Here is a 26,940-nt window from a genome sequence, read left to right as displayed (position 1 = left end):
CATGCAAATTGGGCCTGAACAGTCGTCCTCCATGTATGCACCACAATGAGAATAATGGACACAGATGCATGAGAATCTTTCAACACATAGTACTAAACTTTGCTCTGCCTTTATAGAACCGGTCACACTGAGGCATTTGCATTTTCAACAGATGGTTTTAAAGGAATTTATCTGAACCCCAATTTACCTTTTTAAAAAATTTAATAACTGAGCCTTGGGGTGCATATATAGATAGCAGGAACTGCTGCAAAACTAAAAGGCTAATACTATCAATGAAAGTCTAGACTCATTTCCAACCTTTATTTATGGTCGAACCAGATGTAATAAAGCAGGAATGGGGAACTTCTGGCTCTCCAGATGTTCTTCTTGGACTTGAGCTCCCATTAGCCCGAGGCGGTGTGGCCAGTGATCAGGGAAAATGGGACTTGTAGTACAGCAACATATGGAGGGTCATAGGTTTCTTGCCTCTGCAATAAAGGGATTTTACCCTCCAGTATTTCTGCACCAAAAAAGCAATAAGCAGAGGTGCTGACATATCGAGAATATCTGATTTTCTTCCATTAGCTATTCCACAGCAATAACTTTCATTGATTCCTGATGGTAACGGGAACAGAGAAAATCCTAATTGGCCCCTATTACAGTAACTGTATTAACCATGCCTTATTAATAATAAAAAAAATCGTTCGTTTGGCATTATGAGTTAGAACTGCCCCAAATATTGCTCACTCTCTTGTTTGGTACAATAATTCCCTATTTGCATTATAAAGGTTTTTTTTAAAAAACTATTCCCAAATGAAAATAGTAACTCTTCCCCTTGGCCTGCTTTCAGTCCATGAATGATCTGGTGCACGGATGACCTGCCAAGAGTTTTTGGGGTTGGTTTTACTCATATGGGTAGTGCAAACAGGTCTTGTTACAGATTTCATTTAGATTTCTTTCCTGAAGTGAGTAAAATATGTATATAAGGTGAAACTATGCTTTACTATGTAATATCTTTTAAAGAAATCGTCAAAAGCATACAGCGTTAACCTTTTGTTTGTTTGTTTCTGTCTTCTTTTAAACAGAACAGATTATCGAAAAAGACGAAGGCCCTTTCTACACCCATCTAGGAGCCGGCCCTAATGTGGCTGCTATTAGAGAAATAATGGAAGAACGGTAATGAATTTGCTATGGGACACGGCAGATTAAAATTTATCCATTGTGCATGTCAGGATTTCCACCCACACCCACACCCACACCCTTGGTCTTTGCACACAAAGAAGACCACAATTGCAGACTCCCAAGTAATTATTTGGTAGGCTGGCTATTCCTGCTTTGCCAACACAGGGCATTGTGCTATTCACTGGAGGACGACAACATTTGACAGGTCGGCTGGCTTGCTGTCCTGATCTGCCCACTCTGAGGCAGATGCCAGCAACAGGGCCAGCCTGCCAAATTAGCGAATTGGCATTGACTGTAAAAGCAGGAAAGGACCTAGCATTCCCAGTCGGGCCACCACACATGCCAAGGTACATAGGGGAGATGGCAAAAGGCATATGCAGCTCAAGGAAAGAAAACCTCAAGCAGGCTCCCCCACCAAAACAAAACAAAAACCACAACACAATTAAGAGTTCGTTTTCCTTCTGCTTATTTACACTAAGGAATCTAGTACCATCCATTGAATTCCATAAAGCAGGCATCCCCAACTTGCGGCCCTCCAGATGTTTTGGCCTACAACTCCCATGATCCCTAGCTAACAGGACCAGTGGTCAGGGATGATGGGAATTGTAGTCCAAAACATCTGGAGGGCCGAGGGTTGGAGATTCCTGCAATAAAGGAATAAATGACCAGTTTTGGCTTGGAAACTTGGTCATTATTTCTACAGCATAGTACCTTTTTTTTTTTACAGCACATTAATCTGATATGTCGGGGTGAGGGTTTTTTTCCTATTCTGTGTTGTTAGAATCAAGTGGCAGCCAAACAAATGTTATATGCAGATGAGATTTCATTGTATGTAAGGCACATATAACTGAAATTAGCTAAATTGTGGACTCTAGGGCTTGTTTCTCTTCAACACAAATTTCCCATATTTTAAGGGGGCTTTCGTTCAGCTAGCAGCAAATTTAAAGCACATTCCACCTTTTTTCAAGACATTGCCTCCTTTTCCTCTGCACACTTACATTTCCATATATGTTTGATATGATAAAACAGTAGATTATCAGATGTAAATGATGAGCAGAGTCCTTTTTCAGGTAATTAGTTCAATGTTTAAGCTCATTCTTTTTTATGCTAAAAATGTGATACAAATAGCTTTAGCCCTGTAGGGCAGGTCTTAATATTCTTCTAAGGACACTTCACGCCTTTATTCTTTTGAGCAAGGAGATCAGATAGATATATCATAGAATCGTAGAGTTGGAAGGGACCCTGAGGGTTATCTAGTCCACCCCTGCAAATGCAGGGATCTCAATGAGTGTATTGTCTCTTGAAAAGTATGGTGTGAGTTTCTTGAAGCATTGTGTATACACATAATAGCTACAAGTAAAGGATGTGATTTGAGGAAGAATTGACAAATAATGGCACAAGGCTAACTCTGCTATATATAGTCTAAACCACTGAGCCTCTTGGGCTTGCCGATCGGAAGGTCTGTGGTTCGAATCCCTACAAAGGAGTGAGTTCCCGTTGCTCTGTCCCAGCTCCTGCCAACCTAGCAGTTCGAAAGCTCACCAGTGCAAGTAGATAAATAGGTACTGCTGTGGCAGGAAGGTAAACAGTGTTTCCGTGTGCTCTGGTTTCTGTCACAGTGTTCCATTGCGCCAGAAGCGGTTTAGTCATGCTGGCCACGTGACCTGGAAAGCTGTCTGCAGACAAACACCAGCTCCCTTGGCCTGAAAGCGAGATGAGTGCTGCAACCCCATAGTCACCTTTGACTGAACTTAACTGTCCAGCGGTCCTTTACCTTTTACCTATACTGCACGTGGATCTTTGTTGCTCAGTTCAGATGTTAATACTTACTTTTATTCATTTGTTTGGATTTTTAAAGGTATGGACAGAAAGGCAAAGCCATAAGGATAGAGCGGATTGTCTATACGGGGAAAGAAGGCAAAAGTGCCCAAGGATGTCCTATAGCTAAATGGGTAAGCCGTTTTCCCATTTGATCATATAAAAGATATTTTTTAAGTTTAACAAAGAATACTAGTATTTGTTTGCTGTAAATACGCAGATCATTTTAAAAGAGAATATTACCATTTTTGTTTTTTTTAAGCCTCTGACCTAGGATAGATGTCAAAAGAGGTATTATAACTTTGAAATGAGTTTATATTTAAAAAAATACCTAAACACAGACTGTATCTCAAAGTTCATGGCTGCCCAATCATGCAAAATTTGCAAAACAAAATGTATACAAAGATGAAATGTAACCTAGTAAAAGTATTGGACTGAGCTAAGGAAAGTATAGTATTTTGAAAATGTACCTCCAATTAAAGGCCTCCCAAAGTTGGGAAATGCCTTGTATTTATTTAGGGTGCTGGTCCATCTAACCGAGTCTTGTCTGTTCTGATTGACATCTATGTAATATCTCAGGCAGGGGTCTTTCCCAGCCCTACTTTGAGATCACAGGGATTGAACCTAAAACCTTCTGCGCACAACACTGCAGTAAACTGGCAGACTGCAGTAAATCCAGGTAGACTGGATATGAGCATAAATGTCTTCCTTAAACAGACATTCTATCGTATTTTGCATCTCACTAAAAACCAGAAAACTTCTTTGGGGGGGTTGTATTTGCAGGTGATTCGTAGAAGTAGCACTGAAGAAAAACTCCTTTGTTTGGTACGGGAACGTGCAGGCCACAGCTGTGAAACGGCAGTTATAGTCGTGCTTATCTTGGTGTGGGAAGGAATTTCTCGAAGCCTAGCAGACAAGCTGTATTCCGAACTCTCCGAAACTTTAAGGAAGTATGGCACACTAACAAACCGTCGCTGTGCTCTAAATGAAGAGTAAGTGAAGTATGTACTTGTTTCTCTCAAAATGTGATCTTGCTATAGCTTGAATGCCTAGATTTAAGGAACAATAATTCCGACTAAAGTCATGCATCCTATGTTCTCCTTTTCATGTTTTTAGCTGACCTTAGTCATTGAAGTTATTGTCTTTATGTTGTCAGTAACCAAGAAAGTCTTCTTTGTTTAACAGAGAGCCCAGTTCACCTACCTTCTATATCATTGCCACAATTCCCATCACGTTCAGTTCTGCAGCACACCCCTTTTGGGACTGTGCCACGACAATATGTGTGAGTGGTTGCAGTCTAGTTCCATGCCTACCATGATTCTTTTAATGTTCCTTGCTGCATCAAAGTTCTTGCAACAAATTCTGCCCAGTACACGGAGTACCATATAGGGAGCAAGCTTCATTTGTGGTGCCTAGCTCAAAGTTACCCAGTCTGCATACATGCCATACATTTAAAACACATTTTCCCTTCTACACAAAAAAGGATATTGTGTATTTTAGTGTATTGTGTCTTTGCAGCCCCAGTCATATTATGAAGACAACTTCCTGTTGGGTGTTCCCCTCCCACTTTTCCTAAGGAACTCATATGGTTTCATGGAAATGTATTCCAATAGACATCATAATAATAATTTATTATTTATACCCCACCCATCTGGCTGGGTTTCCCCAGCCACTCTGGGCGGCTTCCAACATAATATTAAAATATAATAATCTATTAAACATTAAAAGCTTCCCTAAGACATAAATTGTCTTTCCAAATTAGCCCTTACTATGTGTTTATTATACATCTTCAGTGCCCTGAATAGCTACACAGTTTTAGTGAGACAGGTGGGATTATTGTATGGCTCTACTGGCCATGTGCTTTGATGGCTTTTAACATGACCTATTGCAATACCAACAAAGACAGGACCATAGAAAACCAATAAGAATACCCTATAGCAAGGTACCTCTTTCCAAGACACGGTAAAAATGGTGCACTGGGTTTGCACAACTGTCCCAGGTGTATTGGAATTTTGTGAATACGTAGGATTGGCTCCAGCATGGCCTTTCCACAGACAGATGAGGTCCTTCTGTTTGCAGAAGAGTCTTTTGATCTGCAGGTCCTCCTGCAGATGGAAAGAGATGGAGGCAATTTTTGGCCATTCTTTCCCTCTGTAGCCCCTCAGCAGGCTTGTGCCCATGATGTTCTGGGAGTCTCTCAAAACCACTGGGATTAAATTTGGGAAGTGGAGGTGTCAGTAGACATCACCTTACCTTCTATCAGCTGGAGCATTTCATGAGTGTCCCACCACTCATGGGGTCTCTGGACCTATTCAATACAATTCAGAGCTAAGGTGCCGTCCTTTGGTTTTCATTTTTTAATAAAGTAATTGTTTACAGTGCAATACTATGTATGAATACACAGAAACAAGTCCCATTGAGTTGAGTGGCACTTCTTCACAGTATGTATAGAATTGCAACCTTAATATGAACTGCTGGTTTTCAGAAGTTTGTAAGGAAACCACTTTCATATGCACGCGCACACGTAGAAGGTTGTTGTTTTGCTTCTGTATCAAATATCTATAGATGAAGGTAGAACACAAGCAATTGACTTCACTTACAACCACTCTTCCCCTTCATGGATCACTGCCTTGCCGTGGCGAAGGGGCTTGAATAACTCGGAGAAGCTATGAGCTATGCCGTGCAGGGCCACCCAAGATGGACAGGTCATAGTGGAGAGTTTTGACCAAACGTGATCCACCTGGAGCAGGAACCGGCAAGGCGCTCCAGTATCCCTGCCAAGAAAACTTCATGGACAAAGACAAAAGGTATATAAAAGTTATGATGCTGGAAGATGAGCCCCTCAGGTCGGAAGGCGTCCAACATGCTACTGAGGAAGAGCGGAGGACAAGTACAAGTAGATTCAGAGCTGATGAAGTGGCTGGGTCAAAGCCGAAAGGACGCTCAGTTGCAGATATGCCTGGAAGCGAAAGGAAAGTCCAATGCTGTAAAGAAAAATATTGCATAGGAACCTGGAATGTAAGAACCATGAACCTTGGTAAGTTGGATGTGGTCAAAAATGAGATGGCAAGAATAAATATTGACATCCTGGGCATCAGTGAACTAAAATGGACAGGAATGGGCGAATTCAGTTCAGATGACTATCATATCTACTACTGTGGGCAAGAATCCCGTAAAAGAAATGGCGTGGCCCTCATAGTCAACAAAAGAGTGGCAAAAGCTGTATTGGGATGCAATCTCAAAAATGATAGAATGATCTCGATACGAATCCAAGGCAGACCTTTTAACATCACAGTAATCCAAGTTTATGCACCAACCACTGGTGCTGAAGAAACTGAAATTGACCAATTCTATGAAGACTTACAACACCTTATAGAATTGACACCAAAGAAGGATGTTCTTCTCATTATAGGGGATTGGAATGCTAAAGTAGGGAGTCAAGAGATAAAAGGAACAACTGGCAAGTTTGGCCTTGGAGTTCAAAACGAAGCAGGGCAAAGGCTAATAGAGTTCTGCCAAGAGAACAAGCTGGTCATCACAAACACTCTTTTCCAACAACACAAGAGACGACTCTACACATGGACATCACCAGATGGGCAGCATCGATTGATTATATTCTCTGCAGCCAAAGATGGAGAAGCTCTATACAGTCAGCAAAAACAAGACCTGGAGCGGACTGTGGCTCAGATCATCAGCTTCTTATAGCAAAATTCAAGCTTAAACTGAAGAAAGTAGGAAAAACCACTGGGCCAGTAAGATACAATCTAAGTCAAATCCCTTATGAATACACAGTGGAAGTGAGGAACAGGTTTAAGGATTTAGATTTGGTGGACAGAGTGCCTGAAGAACTATGGATGGAGGCTCGCAACATTATACAGGAGGCAGCAACGAAAACCATCCCAATGAAAAGGAAATGCAAGAAAGCAAAGTGGCTGTCCAACGAGGCCTTACAAATAGCGGAGGAGAGAAGGCAAGCAAAATGCGAGGGAGATAGTGAAAGATACAGGAAATTGAATGCAGATTTCCAAAAAATAGCAAGGAGAGACAAGAGGGCCTTCTTAAACGAGCAATGCAAAGAAATAGAGGAAAACAACAGAATGGGAAGAACCAGAGATCTGTTCAAGAAAATTGGAGATATGAAAGGGACATTTCGTGCAAAGATTACCATAACAAAGGACAAAAGTGGTAAGGACCTAACAGAAGCAGAAGACATCAAGAAGAGGTGGCAAGAATACACAGAGGAATTATACCAGAAAGATATGGATGGCTCGTACACCCCAGGTAGTGTGGTTGCTGACCTTGAGCCAGACATCCTGGAGAGTGAAGTCAAATGGGCCTTAGAAAGCACTGCAAATAACAAGGCCAGTGGAAGTGCTGGTATTCCAGCTGAACTACTTAAAATTTTAAAAGATGATGCTGTTAAGGTGCTACACTCAATATGCCAGTGAGTTTGGAAAACTCAGCAGTGGCCAGAGGATTGGAGAAGATCAGTCTACATCCCAATCCCAAAGAAGGGCAGTGCCAAAGAATGCTCCAACTACTGCACAATTGCACTCATTTCACATGCTAGCAAGGTTATGCTTAAAATTCTACAAGGAAGGCTCAAGCAGTATGTGGACCGAGAACTCCCAGAAGTGCAAGCTGGATTTAGAAGAGGCAGAGGAACCAGAGACCAAATTGCAAACATGCACTGGATTATGGAGAAAGCTAGAGAGTTCCAGAAAGACATCTACTTTTGCTTCATTGACTATGCAAAAGCCTTTGACTGTGTCGACCACAGCAAACTATGGCAAGTTCTTAAAGAAATGGGAGTGCCTGATCACCTCATCTGTCTCCTGAGAAATCTCTATGTGGGACAAGAAGCTACAGTTAGAACTGGATATGGAACAACTGATTGGTTCAAAATTGGGAAAGGAGTACGGCAAGGCTGTATATTGTCTCCCTGCTTATTTAACTTATATGCAGAATTCATCATGCGAAAGGCTGGGCTGGATGAATCCCAAGCCGGAATTAAGATTGCCGGAAGAAATATCAACAACCTCAGATATGCAGATGACACAACCTTGATGGCAGAAAGTGAGGGCACAAATCTCACATTTTGAGAGCACAAAATATGGTCTGAAGCTCAACATCAAAAAAACGAAGATCATGGCCACTGGGCCCATCACCTCCTGGCAAATAGAAGGGGAAGAAATGGAGGCAGTGAGAGATTTTACTTTCTTGGGCTCCACGATCACTGCAGATGGTGACAGCAGTCACGAAATTAAAAGACGCCTGCTCCTTGGGAGAAAGGCGATGGCAAACCTAGACAGCATCTTAAAAAGCAGAGACATCACCTTGCCAACAAAGGTCCGTATAGTTAAAGCCATGGTGTCAGAGCTGCTTCCAGATCCTAGCTCACAGAGGATCACGCTAGCCAGCGATCATTAAATAAAAGTCTTTATTGAGTTACAGTTTCCATTCTCAATCTGCTGCGTGCAACTCTACGTCTCATGGTTAGATCGGCGAAGCTCCGTCTGAGTCTCCGCCCCTTGTACACCAACTTAATATCCTAGCCCTGCTCCACCTTTTCCGCCTGACTGTTCTTCTCTGGGTCCCTCTGCCCCCCGGGGTCTCTTCCTTCCGGGATTCTTCTGACGCCGACCCCCCGGACCCTCCTGTCTCCTTGCGCCGGGCTTTAGGACCTGGCTCCCTTTCCGGGCTGCCTACTGCGCCACCTTCCTGTGCATTTGAACTTGGCGCGCGCGCCAAACCTTCCACCTTCCGTCTGACCGTTTCTTCGCTCCCCGATGGAGGTGTGGCCACTCCTGACTCGTGCCCTCCCCCCTGTTGTGAGCTGCCAGCGCTTGATCCCTGGCACCCTTCCTCTTCCCTGCTCTCTGGCGGTGACGCTGGTCCCGATTTCCAACTGCTCCCCTCTGAGTCCCCTCTGGCTCTATCTTCCTGGGGTGTCCCCCTAGGCTCCCCCCTTGCCCTGGCCACTGGTGCTCCTTTCTGTGAATCTTCTGATTCACTGGAAAGACCCGAAGATCTCGGGTCGTCGTCATCACTCATCTTTTCTTCTGCCTCCTCCCCCTCGCTCTCTGTTTCCTCCCTTGCCCTTGCCTCTGCTCCTGAACCCCTGACACATGGTTTTCCCAGTAGTGATGTATGGAAGTGAGAGCTGGACCATAAAGAAGGCTGATCGCCGAAGAATTGATGCTTTTGAATTATGGTGCTGGAGGAGACTCTTGAGAGTCCCATGGACTGCAAGAAGATCAAACGCATCCATTCTTAAGGAAATTAGCCCTGAGTGCTCACTGGAAGGGCAGATCGTGAAGCTGAGGCTCTAATACTTTGGCCACCTCATGAGAAGAGAAGACTCCCTGGAAAAGACCCTGATGTTGGGAAAGATTGAGGGCACAAGGAGAAGGGGACGACAGAGGAAGAGATGGTTGGACAGTGTTCTCGAAGCTACCAACATGAGTCTGACCAATCTGCGGGAGACAGTGGAAGACAGGAGTGCCTGGCGTGCTCTGGTCCATGGGGTCACGAAGAGTCGGACACGACTAAACGACTAAACAACAACAACACAACCACTCTTGATACTACTAAAGGCTTTTCATAGAAGATGATCAGTTGTCTGCAGTTTGCTCTGGTTGCAAGAACATCATGGCTAAGACTTCCTTAGACACATGGCCAAAGGGTGGCTCTCCTTTCTAACAAACTTTTATTAAAGGCCTGTTGAAGGGTTCTTCAGGGAGTGCAGAAGTTGGGCTTAGTGCATATAGCTGCAAAAACATTATGATGTGTAAAAAAATTTCCAGGCAGGGATTCTTTGCAGGTGTCCCCACTATGCTTTTAGGTTGCTACAAATGCAGTTCTTTCCTTTCTTAGGCGAACTTGCGCATGCCAAGGCCTGGACCCCGAGAGTTGTGGCGCATCGTTTTCCTTCGGCTGCTCATGGAGTATGTACTACAATGGGTGCAAGTTTGCCAGAAGCAAGATCCCAAGGAAGTTTAAACTACTGGGGGATGATCCAAGAGAGGTAGGGACTAAATAGATGGCATGTGTGGCACTCTCTGAAGCATTTCCATTCTAGTTGTGGTAGCTGCTCCCAGATTTTGGAACCCCCACCCTAGAGGTGTTAAGACTGGCTCCCTTGTCGTTGTCCTTCTGCCAGCAGGTGCAGGTGTTCTTGTTGGAACTGACTGCTTTGACTATAAAGGCTGGTGCTTTCTTATTGTAATCCTTTGCATGGTTTTAATAGATTATATATAGTTTTAATCCTATCCATGTTTAATTGTTTTTAAATTATTGGTTCCCCCCCTCCCTATGATTTTAGCTGTTCGTGTTTTAATCAGTAAGCTTCCTTGAGTTTTTGTCAAGGAAAAGTGTTGGGAATGAATGAATGAATGATAAGATAAGACTCAATTTTTAAAAAAATGACTCACAGTGTCAGATGATGGTCTTAAGTTTTGTCAAAGTACAACATTCCGCCCTAGAATGGTATTTATTTCTAAGTGTTTCCATCTACCTCTTCTGTCTGACACAGGAAGGTGAGGAACCTTTCTGAAGTCAGGGGTTGCATTCCTTTAGGGGGAAGTGGGCAGGGCCTGAATGCAGGTAATGGGTGGAGTCAAGGTCAGAAGTGAGCAAGATACCCTTTCCCTCCTTCCTTCCCCTTCTCACACTCATGCACAGAAACAAATTTTTCATCTTTTCTCCATTCCCCCTTCATTCATATTTTAGCTGCCAAGCCAGCAGTTTCCCTGGTTTATTTGCAAATTCAAAATTCCTCTGTTTTATAACCTTAACTTTCCTCTGTGTTTCCCGATTTACTAGCATTGCATATTGTAACTGCAGTAACTTAATCTATTGCAATATCTCCATTCCATCTCCCCCTTTTTTGGCTTGTAATGGATAATTAGGACTGCAGTGTAAACTTAATACAGTTGAATGTTAACACGTGAAATCACTCCTTTACTGAAAAATAGGAAGAAAAGCTGGAGTCCAATTTGCAAACTCTCTCGACTCTGATGGCACCCACTTACAAGAAACTGGCACCTGATGCGTATAACAACCAGGTAGGCTGAAAAATGGGTGGGGTGCTAGTTATCAACACTAAAACAACCTGATTTATTTTGCAATCACATTAAGTTTCATTATAATAATAAGTCTGTGGCAGAGACCTTGGGAATCTGAAGTTTAAAAAAAGCTTGAAAGACATCTTTAGAGTACATTTAAACACCACATGCTTCTTATTTTAGAGTAATTAGTTGGAAATAGCTACCACTCCTAAGATCACGGTGTGCTCTGACTAATGCAAATTAGATTTGTTGTAAATGTACTTATGATAATGGAGGAAAGTGGGATAAAAATTGCTTCTAATTATGTGAAGCCAAACAATGGATGAAACATGTTAAGGAGTTATTTGGGACTTCTTCTGATCTTGTATTGAAAGTAATGACCAAATCCCCAAGAAAGACTTCCCCAGGACTTCCCAAGGTTCAGATCTTTCCCACACCAGAATTCCTCAGCTTCTAGCAGCAGTTGGTCTTGCATGTTCTTCATGGCACTGATTGCAGTGGTCCAAAAAATTAACTCTGCTAGTAAACTTAGGTTGGGATTTTTTCATTTCACACAGTATAATGTCACTCCATGAGATGCTCCTTATATACTTTGAATTGCCCCAATACATTTGATTACAACACACATCTAATACTATCCCATAATCTCTAATTAATATATATATATATATATATATATATATATATATATATATCTCCACCAAATTCTGGACAAAAGTGGCATAGGAGCCACCTCCTAGAGGCCAAGGTCCCTTCGCCCCTCCCTAAAATATTTGAGGGGCCCGAGACCCCTGCCCCAGAGTTGATGTGCATTGCCATTCAAGTGGTGTGCGTGCACCACATCCCATATTCGATTATGTGAGGCAGGGCTTACCTGGGCCCCTCAATATTTTATTCAAGTTGGCACCCCTGCAATGTGGGAACCCAAAGACTGGGGCTCTTTGATGCTGCTGATTCTTTCCTCCTGTACAGTCATACATCGAGCTGAATGCGCTTCAGGTTGAGCGCATTCGAGTTGCGCTCCGCAGCAACCCGGAAGTAACGGAGCACGTTACTTCCGGGTTTTGCTGCTCACGCATGCGCAGATGCTCAAAATGACGTCATGCGCATGTGCAGTAGCGCCGAAACGCAACCCGCGCACATGCCGTCGCATTTTGCATTCCGTTCGGGATGCAAACGGGGAATTCTTTGTCTGTTACCGCAGTGACCAAATAGATTGTACTTAAAAGCTTTCTTGTTTTCTCCTGGCTCCTTGAACCACCGGGAGGGGAGGCAGAGATTCCTCAGGCTTGACATGGCATGTAGAAAGCCCACTAACAAAAATTACAGTTTCTTGTAAGCTGCAACAAGCACCTTTTTTAAAAAAAAGTTTAAGCAGGCTTCCTAGCTGCTACAGAAAGCAGTGCCACTGGCATTCTCCAGGTCACCTCACCTAGAATGCATTGCCAAGCCTACCTGCCCAGTAATGAGTTAAGGAGGAGGTCCAAGGGAGCCAGTTTGCCACTTCCATGTGCCTGACACCATTGTCTCATTTTGCCTCCTCATTGGGCCATTCCTGAGGTCTTATGCTTGGTAGTTCATTAGCAGTGCTGACTTCAGGGAGTCTGGTGGTCTTCCGTCACTGTCTTTGCCCTACAAGGTTTTGACTTCAACGCTGTAATGGATATACCCCCAGAGAGGTTACTTGGCCCCTGCACTCCACATGACAAATCAAAATAATCCAGCTAGGTCAAAAAAAATTCAACACAGCTGAGACTATGATTTCCTCTGGGATAATACAGCATTTTTAAATTAGACTATTTCAGTAATGCATGTGTGCGCTTGTTTTGTTTCAGATTGAATATGAACACAGAGCACCCGAGTGCCGTCTTGGTTTAAAAGAAGGCCGTCCGTTCTCAGGGGTCACTGCCTGCCTGGATTTCTGTGCTCATGCTCACAGGGACTTGCATAATATGCAGAATGGCAGCACACTGGTAAGTCAGTGATGCATGCAGCCGTACTCATGCAGAACTAATTTCCTCTATTAAGTTCATTATTTTTTCATAATCTGTATTTCTATTACATTGGCACATGATGGCTGTCGGGGGGGGTGGGGGTGGGGAGAGAGAACGGCAAAATGCTTATATGAAGAGAAATGTGAAACCCTCCAGACTTTTAATTAAAAGATGATGGAGATTCCCAGGGTTCATTCTTAAAATCCTTGCTCCTAGCCTTGCTTTTATTACACAGCGAAACAACATAAGACTAGGAGAGCTCAAGAGCTATGTGGTTATAATCAGCTCCTGAATGGGAAGTTTAACTTGCAAAAAGTGCAGAATCTGACATCTTCATTAGAATCCTGAGACTCTTAAAGTTCCCAGCTGGAGGCAGAGGGAAGCACATTCCTTTAAAGCTGAGAAAACCAAAGGACTTTCTCAGAAAGTCGTGTGCTTCAACTCCCAACAGCATGTTTTGGGTATGCCAACTAATCCAGTGTCCCTTTTCTCCCTTTATCACGACGGGTCCTAAGTAAACCTTCTAAAGAGAGCCAGGGCGGTGTAATGGTTAGAGTGTTGGACTAAGACCCAAGAGACCAGGGTTCAAAAACCCACTGGGTGACTTTGGGCCAGTCACACATTCTCAGCCTGTCCTACCTCACAGGGTTGTTGTGAGGTTAAAATGAAGAGGGGGAGAACCATGAATGCCATCTTCAGCTCCTTGGAGGAAAGGTGGGATATAAATGTAATAAATAAATCCATCAATAGTTCTCGGGTGGGCGCTGGAATGGCACTAGGTGGGTGTTGCTATGCTTCAGTCATTTGATGAGGCACTTGACTGGATGTGAGCTCCTCCCCTTTCTTGGACTTCACTTTGCTTTCTGACTCACCTGAAGATCGGTCATATTTCACTACTGCTGTTGTGGCCCCCACTCTCTCAGTCTAACCTGCTTCACAGAGCTGTTGAGAGAATGCCACCTTGCCCTTGTTGCAGAAAAGATGGGATAATAAAGCAAATAAGCCCATTAGAGACACATGCCATACGACAGACCTTTGTGTTCTTGTCATGCTAAGAGGGCATTTATTGTTTTAACAGGTCTGTACGCTCACCAGAGAAGACAATCGTGAAATTGGCCAGACGCCCGAAGATGAGCAATTGCATGTGCTCCCTTTGTACAAAATCTCCAACGTGGACGAGTTCGGAAGTGCAGAAGGTCAGGAAGAGAAAAAACGGAACGGCAGCATCCAGGTCCTTAGCTCCTTCCGGAGAAAAGTAAGGATGCTTTCTGAGCCAGTTAAGACTTGCCGGCAAAAAAAGTTGGAAGCTAAGAAAGCAGCCACTGAGAAGCTTGCCGCTATGGATAATGGGTCTAGCAAACACGAGAGAGAGAAGTCGAACGCAGCACGCCAAAAGCAGGCCATCTCAGAGGCATCGGGTCATGCAAAGCAGTTAGCAGGTATGGTTTGTAATTTGTATGTACCATGGTTCATGGTTCTGTTTCCTGTGCCGTTTTTATTATTTACACTCAAGATAAGGGTGAGGCAGGTTAGGTGGCATGCAGTGCATGTGTTCAGCTTTTAGTGTCTTCTTAGTTACGCCGGCTCCCTTGGCCAATAAAGCAGGATGAGCGCCACAACCCCAGAGTCGGCAATGATTGGACCTAATGGTCAGGGGTCCCTTTACCTTTATAGTTCAGTGAGGGACGCAGGTGGTGCTTTGGGTTAAATCAGAAGGTTGGCGGTTCGAATCCCCGTGACAGGGGGAGCTCCCATTTCTCAGTCCCTGCTCCTGCCACCCTAGCAGTTTGAAAGCACGAAATGCGGGAAGGTAAACAGTGTTTCCGTGCACTGCTCTGGTTTCCAGAAGCGGCTTAGTCATACTGGCCACATGACCCGGAAGCTGTACATCAGCTCCCTCAGCCAATAAAGCGAGATGAGTGCCACAACCCCAGAGTCATCCGCGACTGGACCTAATGGTCAGGGGTCCCTTTACCTTTTTATAGTTCAGTGAACGACTTCAGAATATCTGTAGACAATGTTTCAGTTACTTAAGGTATTCGTATACCACCTTTCCTTACACCAAAGTGGTGCTTGATTCAAGCTGTAGACCTCATCGCATAGTTGTTTAAACATACTTGCTTATACCAATTCAGGCAATGTGTCCATCTACATTGCCCAATAATGCCTACTTTGCTTCAGGAAAGCTGCTGCCAGTCATTCACCTGATGTGCAGATGGAGGCAGCCGATGGGCCACCCAGCAATTCCATTGCCTTTTCCTTGATAAAGCATGTGAAAAGTATGTTAGAAGTAAATAATTCAAGAGGTTATTTAGGGCCAATCTTACTGTGATCCTAAACATATATCCATATATTTAAAAATGCATCTAGTGGGAGCTTTCATTTGAATGTAAGTAGCGTCATTTGAGAGGGGAGCTTTTAAGGTTTGTGTTGTCCATCCCCAGCTATTACAGCTACACTGGGTGCCATTTACAAATATCTAAAGTGCACAGAAGGAGGGAGAATAGCAAGAATGCATTTAACATATCCAGGTTGGCCCTTAGGCTTCTATCCGAATGGGCCTCTTGAATAAGTATGAAGACTGAACAACCTCTTAGTGTGCAGAAATGCCCTTACAGCCTTCAGGGTTCCTATTTTTTTCTGTGGGCAAACAAGACATAAGCTGCAAAAAGCTGTGTGTATACAATCTCCTAAGGATGTTCTTTCCCTAGCCATGTCAAGCATGGAGAAATACAAACAGTGGGTTCCTGTTGTTTAACTTTTCCTTGCTTACTTTCTTACTCTCACAAGACAAACCGTACTTAACAACTTGCTAGGCAGAAGGGTTTGGGGTGGTTGTGTTGCACTTACATTGTGGAAGTCACAGGCAGTTCATTCCAGAGAAATGCAAGCAGTGGGGCTTTCTTCTCTCCTCACCCTCCTTGAGTCCTTGAAAACCACCTCTGAGAACTGGGAGATGGAGGGCCCAAGCACTACCTGCAGGCTTTATATAAGCATCCGGTTGGCCATTGTGGGAACAAGATGTTGGGATAGATCAGGGGTAGGCAACCTAAGGTCTGCGGGCCGGATGCGGCCCAATCGTCTTCTCAATCCAGCCCACAGACGGTCCAGGAATCAGCATGTTTTTACATGAGTAGAATGTGTCCTTTTAATTAAAATGCATCTCTGGGTTCTTTGTAGGGCATAGGAATTCGTTCATTTTTTCCCCAAAATATAGTCCAGCCCACCACATGGTCTAAGGGATGGTGGACCAGCCCATGGCTGAAAAAGGTTGCTGACCCCTGAGATAGATGGTGTGATCTTATGTTACGTTCTTATGGCTGTGCTGGGAAGAGGCAGCATCCCTGTTTTCTCTTCAATAGATGGAAAAGGCACAGAAAGGGACAGCCAAAATTATCAAGGTTCTGGAACACCTATAAGAAAAGATTGCTCATTTAGGGGAAGTTTGAGCTTAGAAAGAAAGCAAGGAAAGAAAGTCAAGATTATAAGTGGTGTGGAGAGGATGACTAGGGAGATCTTCTCCCACTCTCATAATGCTAGAATCCAGAGTGAAACAATGTTGGGATCTTCAAGACAAACAAAATAATGTACTTATTCACATAGCACAATGGTTCCCAATTGGTGGTCCACAGACCCCAGGGGGTCAATGGCACCATTCGCATATCAAAAACTGCCATAGATATGTCAAAATTTTTGAAAGTAGGGGGTCCACGGCTTGGCTTTTGAAAAACAAGGGGTCCACAGTACTTCGTTAATTGGGAACCACTGACAGAGCATATAGCTGAGTTATGGAATTAACAAATGTAAGATTTGGTGATTGCAACCACCAGCAGGTTTAAAAGGGAATTGGGCTGTGTACACACTGCTCTTTATAACCAGTGTGCTCTCATTGCTGATTTGGGAAGCAGTGTGTGCATGACATTAGCCATAATCCGTAGCTATCCTGCTGTTTGTTATGAAATTCTGCATAATCATGCAGTCTCTCTAAATCAGCTTCTATCATAAATGAGAAAAAGATGTTCAGTAGGGTCATCTTTTTCTCCCCTCCCCCTTTTCTTCCCCAACTTTATACTGCATATAACACTAATGTCTCACAACAAATGTAATTGAAATGTAGAAAACACAACCTGAGAAAAAGAGACAATGCATGCACTTTTGTAAACGAAGAAAATATTTAATGAAAATTGTTTTTTTTAAAAAAACTAGAGAGAGAGAGCAGCCTAGCTGGCAATGCGTGCACAGCCTTAGATACACTGATACGGCTATCAGTTGCTCCTGGTCATGATGGTGAAATGTTATCTCCAGTATCCGAGACATCATGCGCCAATAGCACAAGTAGGAGAATGCTATTGTCTCCTTATTCTGCTTGTGGGATTTCCACAGGCATCTCATTGGCCACCATGAGAACAAAATATTGGAGCAGATGGGTATTTGGACTGACCTGTGGTGGTATTATTTATGTTCTTAATAGCAGGGGAGAACTCTCCTGTGCTGAGATGCACCAACATCTTTGAGGGGTTGGAGCAGCAGTGCCTCTCCTAAAACACAAGAAGCCAGAAAATGATTCCTGTACCTGTGATAATTGGTGTTCTTACCTCCTAAAGCTATTTCTTCCTCTCTCTCTTTCCCCTTCCACAGATCTGTTACGTCTTTCAGGACCAGCCATGTCACAGCAGAAGCTCTACCAACATCCACATCATGCCCTCCCTACTAAACCTCAGTCAAACCACATCAACTCATACACTGCTTCAGGTTCCACAAACCTCTACATGGGTTTGCCAAATCCAGCCAATCCCTATCCAAACTCTTCACATGCTTCAGATCCTTATGGTGGGTCCAGCCCCATGAATATCTACCCAACGTCTTCACAACCTGCAGGAGCCTATTTGAATTCTCCTGGTCTCGTGAATCCCTATTCTGTACACTTGGGTCAAAATAACCAATATCCCCATTATCAATGCAATGGAAACTTGCCTCTGGAGAACTGTTCCTCCTACTACAACTCCTATTCGTCTCAGCCTCAGCATATGGACTTGTTTAGGTATCAGAGCCAAGACTCTCTATCTAAGCTAAGTCTACCTCCAATTCATACATTATATCAGCATAGGTTTGGAAACAACCAGAACTTTGGGCCCAGGTACTTGAATTATGGAAACCAAAATGTGCAGGTAGATGCGCTCAACAGTTGCACAATTAGACCAAATATTCAGCATGCAGGTTCCTTCCCTCCTTACCCCACACATGAGGCTGATGGTCCTTTTATGGACATCGCCTCTAGACTGAAATCAAATCTAAATAATCCAAGTGTGGACTACATGAATAAAAATGGCGACCATCTCTACCCCCCTCCGCACTTAACACATGACTACCACCCTGCCGCTGGTATGTTCAGCGGCCCTGCTCATCCACTCCACCTCCAGAACAAGAATAACCAAAATGGGTTGTCAAACATGCTTCCAGGTCTTAACCACAATCAGACTGCTTCCCAAGAAGGCACAAACAAAACTGAGGTGCTCCCGCCAGAAGATCCCGATGACGTCTGGTCAGACAATGAGCAGAGCTTTCTGGATCCAGATATAGGTGGCGTGGCGGTCGCCCCGTCGCACGGGTCAATTCTCATAGAGTGCGCGAAACGTGAGCTCCACGCGACGACCCCGCTGAAGAACCCTAACAGGAACCACCCCACAAGGATCTCGCTCGTCTTCTACCAGCACAAAAGCATGAACGAGCCGAAGCACGGCCTAGCTTTGTGGGAGGCCAAGATGGCGGAGAAGGCGAGGGAGAAAGAGGAGGACTGCGAAAAGTACGGTCCAGATTATGTGCCTCAGAAAGTGCATGGCAAAAAAGTGAAGCGGGAGCCGGCTGAACTGAATGAGAATTTGGAGCCAACCTACATGCGTTTCATCAGGTCTCTTGCACAAAGGACTATGTCTCTCACCACAAACTCCACGGTTACCACATCTCCATATGCCTTTACACGGGTTACAGGGCCTTACAACAGATATATATAAACATCAGATCTTCGTTCATTACCTCATCTGTTTTTTTGTTTTTGTTTTTATGTTGGTAGGTAGTCGTTCTTTTTAGGCTGGAGACAAGGGAAAAGGGCAAGAGACAGTATTTTTTTCCCCCTTTTCTTTTTAACTTGTCAATGGGAAAACCTCCTTGTACCAGCAAAAGAGGTAACATTGCCACCACATTCATTTGGTAACTGGTCACAGGTAACACATTAACAACTAAAAACCAAAGCACCCTATGCAAATTTAACGTTGAAATACTGGCTTGACTACTTACTGGAAGACAGAGAATCTGTATGCATAACCTTTAAAATTTTTACATCTGTGACCATTTAAATGAAAGCAAGTTAATTAAGAGAAGTTTGTTTTTAAAGTAAAAATACTGTAGTATTTCAGTAGCAAAAATTTTAAATTACCAACTGGTGCTGAATCTATGATGTGCTGAAATACTGGAAATGCAGCTTTTTAACATGCAGGGGTTTGTTTGTTGCTATAATCTTAATCTTGACTTGATTTTTATTAATCAGGATAGCGACATATATTACATAAAGAATACAAAGCGAAACACTGAATTTGTTTGGCTATTCTAAAACATGGTGCTATGTATAAGAATGGTGTCTAATGCAGCAGCTAAACAGTTTTAATGCCTTTTATAACCATGAAAACGTTAAAAAGTATGCTGTGCTCTCCTTAAACGGCAAACAGGACCTTTTTATTTTTGTGTTTGTATCCAAATTGTATTTGTTTGTAATCTGGTGCTTAAAAGAAAAAAAACACCCAGTTTTTAAAATATGGGAATTGTGGTCAGGCAGGACCAAGATCCAGCAAAGCTTATATATGAGCAGTCGGGTGACTTTGTGTCTCTGGAGCTTTTCATTATAGTTGGTTGCATGGGCAAAGAAGCAAAAGCAACATTTTAAACTGAACAGCAGTCTGCCTTTTCAGCAATGGAAGTTTCAAAGACAGCATCCAAACAGCAGCTTGTTTAGGACATAACACTAAGACATTGTTTACTGTACATGAATGAGCAGAATCAAGCCTTGGGTTTGCATGCTCTTCTCCTCCATGGGTGTAGCCAGTGGGGCCCCGGCCCACCCCCACCCCACCCCAGTCAAGTACAGTGGTACCTTGGTTGTCAAACTTAATCTGTTCTGAGGGTCCCTTCGACTCCCAGAATGGTTCAAAATTCACTCAGTCGGAAGCTGTGGAAAGCCCCATCAGACGTTCAGCTTCCAAAAAAGGTTCGCAAACCGCAGCAGTCACTTCCGGTTTTGCAGCGTTTGGGAGCCAAAATGTCTGAGTACCAAGGTGTTCAACAACCAAGGTACGACTGTAAATAATACCTAACACAAAGTAGAAAGTTATGCTTGTAGCATATCATTTCAGCCATTCTCTACAGAACATCAGAATTTAGGATACCACTGCAGTGTGTCTAACTGGCCATCTCTCTTGCATAGCTATACACCACTTGTACCATAGAGTGGTCATTCAGTACCTTGCAGAAAATAAAGACCTGGCTAATGTCAGGGGAGCATCTCAATGGGCTAGCTTACTGAGTGAAAAAGGAGGAATTTGAGAAGGGAGTGCTGAACAGATTTTCAGCAAATCCAAGAAAACTTGTTTGAGTTTAGATTTTTTAAAATAAATTAAGATGAAGAAAGGCATTTTCTTTGTAATTTTGCTAAATATACTTGTTAACCACAAGGAAGGTACTCCCTGGTGTTAATATTTTCTTTAACTTCCTCGTTTTCAAATAACTCTGAAGATTTTGACAGATTTTTCTGAGCACTCGGGGTCAAAAGAAATTTAATCCCCAGTGGTCATAATCCTAGACTTCCCTGTTTGAACCTTGTGGGGAAACTGCAGTAAAAAAAATTCCAAAAAGCCTCTGGCTGGGTGCAAATTTATTTCCCACCAGCTTTATGGTTGTTTGGGACTGCAGTCAGAATTGAAACCTGTGAGCAATTCACTAAGGCTACTTTAGATGCTATATGGGTAGGGTTATGTTATCAATGCACTACCACAGTACTGGAACATGCCATGTTGCTCCCTCAGACACCGTGAGAATGGGATGCTGAAAAATATGGCCCATTGGCTTGATTTCACAGGCTCTTCTTATGTTTCTGTGTTCTTAGTTCTCACTTTTAATTCCTAGCCCATCCCTTCCTCTGGCTTGCTATACAGTGGTGCCTCGCAAGACGAAATTAATCCGTTCCGCGAGTCTCTTCGTCTTGCGGTTTTTTCGTCTTGCGAAGCACGGCTATTAGCGGATTAGTGGCTATTAGCGGCTTAGCGGCTTTAAGAAAAAGGAAATAAACTCACAAGAACTCGCATGATGTTTCGTCTTGCGAAACAAGCCCATAGGGAAATTCGTCTTGCGGAACGACTCAAAAAACGGAAAACTCTTTCGTCTTGCGCGTTTTTCGTTCTGCGAGGCATTCGTCTTGCGAGGCACCACTGTATTTCTGCTGGAAATATTGGATTTTAAAAATATTTTCGTGGTGGCACTATGCTTCGGCAAGGAGCCTTACAATCTATTGTGCAGAGACGGAATAGCATACTGCTGACTAAAGTAAATAGTGCGATAAAGGCAAAAATTAAGGGTTTGGGTCATCTAGAAAGACCCTCAGCCCAAAAGCCCTTAGGCTGCGTGCCCATATAAGCTCTGTTGGATCTCATTTGAATGCATCCATCAAGTCAAGGCCTGATTAAGGAGAAAAAATATTAGAAACGTGTGAGGTTGTTTTGTTTTATTTAATGGTGCTTGAAAAGTACTTTGTCTGCCTGAAGCACTGGCAAACACCACTGGGGTACTAAACCATGTTAGAAGCTTATTTTATCTTTGGGGCAAATCCATGTAAAAGAGCCCCAATACTATGCTTTTTCAAAAATAAAAATGGGAGGGGCAATTTCAATCTTGAGAAGTAGCAGAGGAGAGTGATCATCCTTTTCCTCCCCCCCCCCCACTAAAAATAGGGGTTGAGACTATGTAGATAAGCCTCTTACTTAAACATCTACTGGTGTACAAGAGGAACATCTGCTTTTAAAGGCAGAATCACGCTTGGGTTGAATGGATGCAAAGCATTGCCTTTACAACACACTCGCCCCCCCCCCCCAATCTTCCAATTCCTTGGTGCTCATCTTACACAGCTGTACTGTGAACATGTTTTTCTTTACCATTATGATGACGCGTGTTATCCCTCAAATCGTATATACATTTTGTTTTTGTTTTTGTTTAATATTAGCTTCAGATAATTAACAGCATGGGTTAGACTTGATAATTGTGTAGTTTAGTCTACTTTTTTTTTTAAGGATCCATAAAAGTTCTCCAAATAGCTGGGCAGACTGAGGTGTTCAATGGATTATTTATGTTACAGTATACGTCACACTGCTCAGTGTAAGGTGCCCATCTTCACTAGGATGGTTTGAGTAGAATCAAGACACGAGATACAGGGTTATTCTGTGCGATTCTGTCGGTGGGGGAAAAAAGGATACAGAACAGGCAGCTGGCTTGCTGTGGCGGGTTTTTAAATTGGTAATTTGTATTAAACAAAATGCAAGCAAAAGAGATGTATAGTAAGTAACTTAACTTGTAAACAGTTTTTTTTAATGCTTTAGTATTTTAATACTGTACAAATATATAAATATAAATCTATTATATATCTAGATATATATATATATACATAGATATATATATATGGGTTTGGAGCTGAATTGACATCACGGTGCTACTCAGCCTGCTATTAAAATATAATGTGATCTAAAAATACATTAAAATGTTTGAATGATGTTCCTACTTGTCATATACCTCAACACTAGTTGGCAATAGGATGTTAAATTGGGAGCGGAAGCTTATAACATTGTTATATCACCTTCCCCTCCCTCTCTTCCCCCCTGATTCTTTGAAAAATAAGATATTTTCTCTCTCTCACTCTCTACTTGATATTATAGCAAGTATAACTTGAACTTCGACTTTTTAATGTTTTTGTTCTAAAAATTCAGGGATATATCAGCTCATGATCTCCTTTGTAAGCCAACATATCATCCAAGTGTGTGAGAGAGTAGGGGTGAGAGTGTGAGTGTGTGAGAGAGGGTCTGTGCGAGAGAGAGAATATTGTGCGAGGGTGTGTAAATGTGTTGTGAATGTTGATCAAAATATTATCCTTGAGGGTTTTTATTTTATTCTATTCTATTGTTTGAGGATTCAATCTTTATCTTTCTCTAATACTTGTAAATGTACTGATGGTGATTAAAGCTATATTTTGTGTAAATTCATCCGCTCCTTTATACAGTGATGAGAGTGTTTTAACGTTTTAAACTCTGTTTTCTTCTGGGAGGGGTTGTATGTTCCAATCACAAAGTGGAAAGTAGAATGCACTGAGCAGTCAAAAGGGAAACTGTAAAGTAAGGGAGGGGGGAACTTGGTTCCCCACCTGCCGCAGGACTACAACTCCCATGTGGGCTAGGGAAGATAGGAGCTGGCCACAGACTCCTCGTTCCTGTTGTGAAGTCAAGGATTTGGCAACTGACCATTTGCTAGAGGGTTGTGTGTTTCCAAGGAGATTAAAAGTTAATTGGCGGGAGCAGGAGCTGCGAGTAGGGAGCTTAGACAATTTTATGAAGAATAAGTGGCTACTTCTAGTCAAGGTGACTCTATGCTGCCTCCAGGCAGCTGCAGAGGACCCACCGTGAGAAAGGACTTTTGCAGTCATGTCCTGCTTTTAGGATTCCCAGAGGCATCCGATTGGCTAATGTTGGTCTGACTGAGCAATGTTCTTCGTAGGACGTCTTGCTTTGTAAAAATGCAGACCTAATGCCTCAATGTTTGGCTGGGGAATATATTATGAGGCAAAGACCCTGACCCATGAAACGAGTTGCTGCTTCACTCTATACATTGAATTGTCCCACCAATAGCACTGTGTGTAATTGGGCAACGTAAATATTGACCATTACAGGACCAGTGCCTGAATTTGGCCTTTTAAAAGTGGTATTATAATCACCGTTGGATGTTGGAGAACTGCAGTTGGGGACATCCCCTCCTCATTCCACTGCCAACACCACACTGTAAATTCAACTCCTTTGAATATTTTACTTGGAAACAAATCTTTAACCTTTGCAACTTTAATTAATAAGCATCCTTGCAATCACCCAAAGCTGGGTGAATCTCGGAGACCTCAGTACAAGCCAAGGCTGCTCTGCTTTGCTGCATGTTGAGGAGAAAAACCTCGTCAGTGATGATTCTCAACACTGCATTGAACCCAAACCAAACAGCCTCTGCTTGTGTGGAGCTCCACATGGGAGCTGCTGAATCCACTTAATCAAACCATCTTCCAGTAATATCATGTTTTTCCATTTACCATTTCTTTGCCGATTTAAAAACAGGTTTTAGGTTGGATTCCAAAGAACAGTGTCGGATTTATGTATAAGCTAAACAAGCTATAGCTTAGGGCCCCACTCTCTTGGGGGGCCCCAAAAAATGTAAAAGAAAAAAACTGGATGTACATTTCCAAAATATAAGGTAAAAAACAAATAAAATAAAGCCTACATACAGCAACAGTGTTTTGTGTTGTGTAGGCTCCTATGATGTATGTAATGGGCCCCGCCTGCTAGCCTGCTCCCTAAAATATCACTGGTTTGCTCATTTCTATATCAATTACTTTGATAAAATACATATTTTGTTATGTGCAAATGGCTTTAGATAACTATTGGGTCCATAAATTACCATATATCAACACAAAAAACAGCGACAATTTGTTGTTGACAAAGGACAGCTGGACATATAAAGGGCCCCATTACCTTCAATAGCTTAGGGCCTCATCAAACCTAAATCCGGCCCTGCCAAAGAACCATGAGCAACATGCACATTTTGGGTGGAGCTGTTCTGCACATGTTTATGCAGGAGAGTTCAACACTGCGCCATGCTCGGTTCTAGAGCAGCTAGGGTGCTGCTAATTCTGCAAGATGTTGCAGGAACATTGCTCAGTTCCCTTTTTCTCTTGTGGTACTTCAGACGCAAAGTGTCAGGCAACCCTTCTGTGAGTGGAAGACCCCATCCACATGCCGAAGGTCATTTGCCAAATTGCTTGCAGGCAGAAGAAAACTTAGTTTGGGAATTTGGGAAGGGGGAGTGGGGCTGGGAGGAGAAATATGTATTGTAAATAAAAGTTGTAATTTTGATGTACAGAACTCTGCCTCAGTGAACTGGGGGGAGGGGGGAGCAGACATAACATTGCTTGTATAGGATTATCAGGTTGACTATAGCCATACTTGAAGATACTTCTGAGTGGTGTCAACTTTACTTGAATGATTTGTTCCCTTCATCTTGATTGACGCACAGTGGTGTTAAAAGTTCACTTTTAAAGCTAGTGGTTAACTTTTGTGTAGGAAACTTTAACAGTTTGACACTAAGATAATGACCTTTTTAAAAAAAACGTGCATTTTCTAAGCTTATGTTCTACTGTTTGAGTTGTTTTTGTTTTTATTTTTAAAGAAACTTTCCCTCATTTTTCAAAGGGGCTTTTTTTTTTTTTTTTTGGTCCATTAAAATCTGAGAATGGTTATAAATACTGTAAGTATTGTAATGTAATGAATGCAGGTTATTTGAAAAGCTGTTTTATTATATCATTCCTGATAATGCTGAAATGTGGGTGTTTTTAATAAAATTTATATTTATTTAATGCACTCTGTGCTTGTCTTGTGGAATCATGTGTTGTTCGCAGAATCATAGAGTTGGAAGAGACCACGAGGGTCATCTATTCCAACCCCCTGCAATCCAGGAATCTTTCACCCAATGGGGGACTTGAACCCACAATCCTGAGATTAAGAGTCTCATGCTCTACTGACTGAGTTGTCCACCTATAGGAGGAGCTTTCCCTTCCTGGGGGCCACCGGCCTGTGATTGGTGAGATCGAAGCCAAAAGTGGGCAAAGCCAGAAATTTGTTCATTAGGCTAGTTTCTGCACATGCTCTCACACCCATCTTCATTATCAGACTTGAAAGGGCTGGTGAGGAATCTGGCCTTGGGAAAGAGGTTGTGGCTGGGGAGAACCCTGAGAGTCAGCAACCACATTTGGCCTCCAGGCCTGAGAGTCCCTATCTCTAAGCTAGCAATCCAAGAATTTAAGACTACAGTGATACCTCGGGTTAAGAATTTAATTCATTCTGGAGGTCCGTTCTTAACCTGAAACTGTTCTTAACCTGAAGCACCACTTTAGCTAATGGGGCCTCCCACTGCCGCCACACGATTTCTGTTCTCGTCCTGAAGCAGAGTTCTTAACCCGAGGTACTATTTCTGGGTTAGCGGAGTCTGTAACCTGAAGCGTCTGTAACCCGAGGTACCATTGTAATCCAGTCAAGTGTGTGAAGAAACTCCTGAAGTACTTCTCCCAGGGTATGAATCTTTCTCTCTTTTTAAAAAACAAATAAAAACCCAAACCTTTAGTTCTGACTCAAACAACCTGAAAACGACATCTACGTGTAATTGACAGATCTCAGTTCAAGACATATGAATGGACCCAATTACCATTCTCCTCCCCCCCCACCCCCGTCTTACGTTAGTTACTACAGTGCTGACTGTCTTGGTCAGACAACATGATTGCCTGAAGGGGCACCACTGTATTGACTCAGGCCACTAAAAAGAGTGGTACAGTCGTATCTTGGTTCTCAAATGTAATCTGTTCCAGAAGTCCATTCGACTTCTGAAACGTTCGAAAACCAAGGCATGGCTTCGATTGGCTGCAGGAGCTTCCTGCACTCAAGCAGAAGCTGCGTCGGACGTTCAGCTTCCAAAAAATGTTCGAGAACCAGAACACTTACCGTATTGGCCTGAATATAAGCCTCACTTTTTTTCAAAATCCTGACCGTGAAAAGTTAAAAGTGCGG

At 42.9% G+C, this 26,940-nt stretch overlaps 1 protein-coding gene and 1 long non-coding RNA gene across 3 annotated transcripts in view; both read left to right on the top strand.

The window, feature by feature from the left end:
* The window catches only part of TET2 (tet methylcytosine dioxygenase 2), a 77,452-nt gene extending 51,712 nt beyond the window's left edge, over positions 1-25,740 (top strand). For both annotated transcript variants that reach the window (XM_081020273.1, XM_081020272.1), the window contains exons 3-10: positions 1,065-1,155; positions 3,020-3,113; positions 3,763-3,971; positions 9,856-10,006; positions 10,956-11,045; positions 12,884-13,021; positions 14,121-14,481; positions 17,681-25,740. In XM_081020273.1, the coding sequence (XP_080876399.1) occupies positions 1,065-1,155; positions 3,020-3,113; positions 3,763-3,971; positions 9,856-10,006; positions 10,956-11,045; positions 12,884-13,021; positions 14,121-14,481; positions 17,681-19,053 (2,507 nt within the window). In that variant the 3' untranslated portion in view covers positions 19,054-25,740. The remainder of the gene's footprint in view (positions 1-1,064; positions 1,156-3,019; positions 3,114-3,762; positions 3,972-9,855; positions 10,007-10,955; positions 11,046-12,883; positions 13,022-14,120; positions 14,482-17,680) is intronic.
* Positions 1-26,940, top strand: part of LOC308485094 — an 840,425-nt gene that overhangs the window by 800,690 nt on the left and 12,795 nt on the right. The window lies entirely within an intron of this gene.

This window comes from Podarcis pityusensis (genome assembly GCF_964106645.2).
Source record: "Podarcis pityusensis genome assembly, chromosome: 9".
Taxonomy (NCBI): Eukaryota; Metazoa; Chordata; class Lepidosauria; order Squamata; family Lacertidae; genus Podarcis; species Podarcis pityusensis.
The sequence above is the reverse complement of the archived record's forward strand: the minus strand, read 5'-3'. Positions and strand labels throughout refer to the sequence as shown.